This window comes from Leguminivora glycinivorella, unplaced genomic scaffold (assembly GCF_023078275.1).
Source record: "Leguminivora glycinivorella isolate SPB_JAAS2020 unplaced genomic scaffold, LegGlyc_1.1 Scaffold3, whole genome shotgun sequence".
NCBI classification, from domain to species: Eukaryota; Metazoa; Arthropoda; class Insecta; order Lepidoptera; family Tortricidae; genus Leguminivora; species Leguminivora glycinivorella.
Window position 1 is genome coordinate 723676 of NW_025952828.1, and position 2680 is coordinate 726355.

The 2680-nt window shown below is 37.6% G+C and overlaps 1 protein-coding gene across 1 annotated transcript; it reads left to right on the forward strand.

Annotated features, from left to right (window-relative positions):
* The first annotated feature begins 291 nt into the window (after positions 1-291).
* LOC125242035 (trypsin-3-like) lies at positions 292-1449 on the forward strand. The gene has a single exon (XM_048150744.1). The coding sequence runs from the start codon at positions 386-388 to the stop codon at positions 1184-1186; it is 801 nt and encodes a 266-aa protein (XP_048006701.1). The 5' UTR covers positions 292-385; the 3' UTR covers positions 1187-1449.
* The last annotated feature ends 1231 nt before the right edge of the window (positions 1450-2680 follow it).

Sequence of the window (2680 nt, forward strand, 5' to 3'; positions counted from 1 at the left end):
ATATGCCCAAAATTGTCCCTCTAAAGCCTCGGCGGGCCAAGACCACTTTACTTGTAATGTACTGTGGCATCTATCTATATTATCTATACGCAGTAGCTATTTCCTATTACTTATAAGGTATCGGTTCATGCAGTCTGTTCCCGCGAGCCTTAATTTCATCGTAATAGTATTATGTAATTTATGTATTATTTATGTACTTTAAACTTTATGGATTTATATTATAAATTATAATGGATTTCACCTTATAAGGCTATAAAAATAATTCAAATGTGCCTTCCATTATTTTTACTATTTACTTTTCGAATTTACTTAATAATATAATATTATTTATTTATATTTATAGTCGTCGAATTGGAAGTATATCTATTCTTTTTCATTCCTAAAAATGAACTTTATATTTATTCTGGCAATATTTGTACAGGTATCTGGTAAACCGAGCAAGGCTCCTGGTCGTGGAGATTTAAGGGTGTATAAAGGACGAAACGACACGAACAACGAATTTCCGTTCGCTGTGTCTCTGCAAAAGAAGAACCCTCCAGTCAGATTTTGTACTGGTAGCCTCATAGCGGAAAACTGGGTCCTGACAGCAGCCCACTGCGTCTGCCAGGAAGGCTGGTCACCGAATGATATAGTCATCAGATATGGTGAATACACGAAGCCGGCAAACGAAACCACGATGTACTCAAACGTGATCAAAATATTCGTCCACCCTTCCGCCCTCGCCATTATTAAGCGACATGATATAGCGCTAATATTAACTGAAAAAATACCCAGTCAAAATTTTGCGAAACTGCTTGCGATCGATTATGGGACTTTTGTCGGACTGCCTGTTAAATACGCTGGTTTTGGACTTATAACCAAGCAGGTATTTGTTAAGGATAACAAATTAATAAGAAAATTAACTTCTCTTCAAATTGGCGAAGGTATTGTAACTCCTTGTACGAGTATATATACCGGCTTGCTCTGTATAGCGCCAATGTGCTCGAACAAAAGACAGCAAGCCCGCCCGGGGGACTCTGGAGGGCCGCTGGTGTATGACGGCCGAGTCATTGGAGTAGCTAAAAGCATTTCATTGGATGATTCCATTACACGATATACCCCTGTAAGCCCATATTTACAATGGATTCAAAACGTTCATGGAGGCAACACAATAAGTGATTATCATAACGACTGTTCATTTGACTAAGCGGACACCAAAGGTATAAATTAGCTATCGTTTTTAGGGTTCCGTCACAGATTAATAATAAGGTACTAACGTAAGTTTCGTGCTAAAAAGGTACAAAAAACCCTTATTTGGACGGTTTGTCCGACTGTTAATTTGTAATGTAATTCTAGAATCGGATTATTTAGATTAATATAAAAAGCGTAATCTTAGAAACATATTAACTATAATGTAAATAAAGTATAATGTGACAACATTGTTATTAAACTTTTACCCGATTGTGTCGCATATTACATGGCCATTTTATTTTTAATTGTCCACCCCACTTTTTGTAACATGGGTATTTTTGACGCGATTTATACTCAGAATCGCGAGGTCTTTCGATCCTGATAGGAGAAAAAAAATGTACCAAGATTTTCATACGTTTTTCAAACCTTCAATTCCGTTACCGCCATACAAAATGTATGAAGAAATGGTAACGAAATGAACGGGACACTTTTTTTCTCTTATTAGAATCGAAAGAGCTCGCGATTCTGAGTGGAAAATCACTTTAAAAAATTGGTTGTCTTGTCTGTAAAGTCGGTTTACGGACGGTAGTTTGACGTGACAACGTCAAACATTACAGAAACGGGACAATCGCTTGCGAAACGGGACAATGACGTCAACTTTTTCGTGCATGCAGCCCGGAGTAACGAGTCATTAGACGTTGTCACGTCAAAAATAAAAAATAAAGTGGGGTGGACAACTTTGATAATAATGGCCCACATTTTTACAAGTTACAAACAACAACTGAACATTCGTATGAATTCTTCCCTGTTTTAGCTTCTACCTAATACTATTTTAATACACTTTCACAATGGTGAAGTAGGCAGTAAGCACCAATATGCAATGGCTGACGGGACACAGCTCCGGTCTAATTGGTAAATTGACTTGTTTTTGACCTCTCTACGCAATACGCATATTGACCAATAAAGGACACGCAAATTGCCCAATATGCATAATGCCAACATGAGCGATCAGACGTAAAAAGACCTACCTTGATAAAATGACCAAATGGAATGTACAAGTTTCTAATAGGGTGGCAACGCGCATGTGACACTGTTTGAGTTGCAGGCGTCCATAGGTTACGGTGACCGCTTTACATCAGGCGGGCCGTATGCTTGTTTGCCACCGACGTAGTATTAAAAAAACCGGCCAAGAGCGTGTCGGGCCACGCTCAGTGTAGGGTTCCGTAGTTTTCCGTATTTTTCTCAAAAACTACTGAACCTATCAAGTTCAAAACAATTTTCCTAGAAAGTGTTTATAAAGTTCTACTTTTGTGATTTTTTTCATATTTTTTAAACATATGATTCAAAAGTTAGAGGGGGGGGACGCACTTTTATTTCCTTTAAGAGCGATTATTTCCGAAAATATTAATATTATCAAAAAACGATCTTAGTAAACCCTTATTCATTTTTAAATACCTATCCAACAATATATCACACGTTGGGGTTGGAATGAAAAAAAATATCAGCCCCC

Coding starts and splice junctions, on each gene's coding strand:
- LOC125242035 (XM_048150744.1), top strand. CDS start 386: ATGAACTTTATATTTATTCTGGCAATATTTGTACAGGTATCTGGTAAA.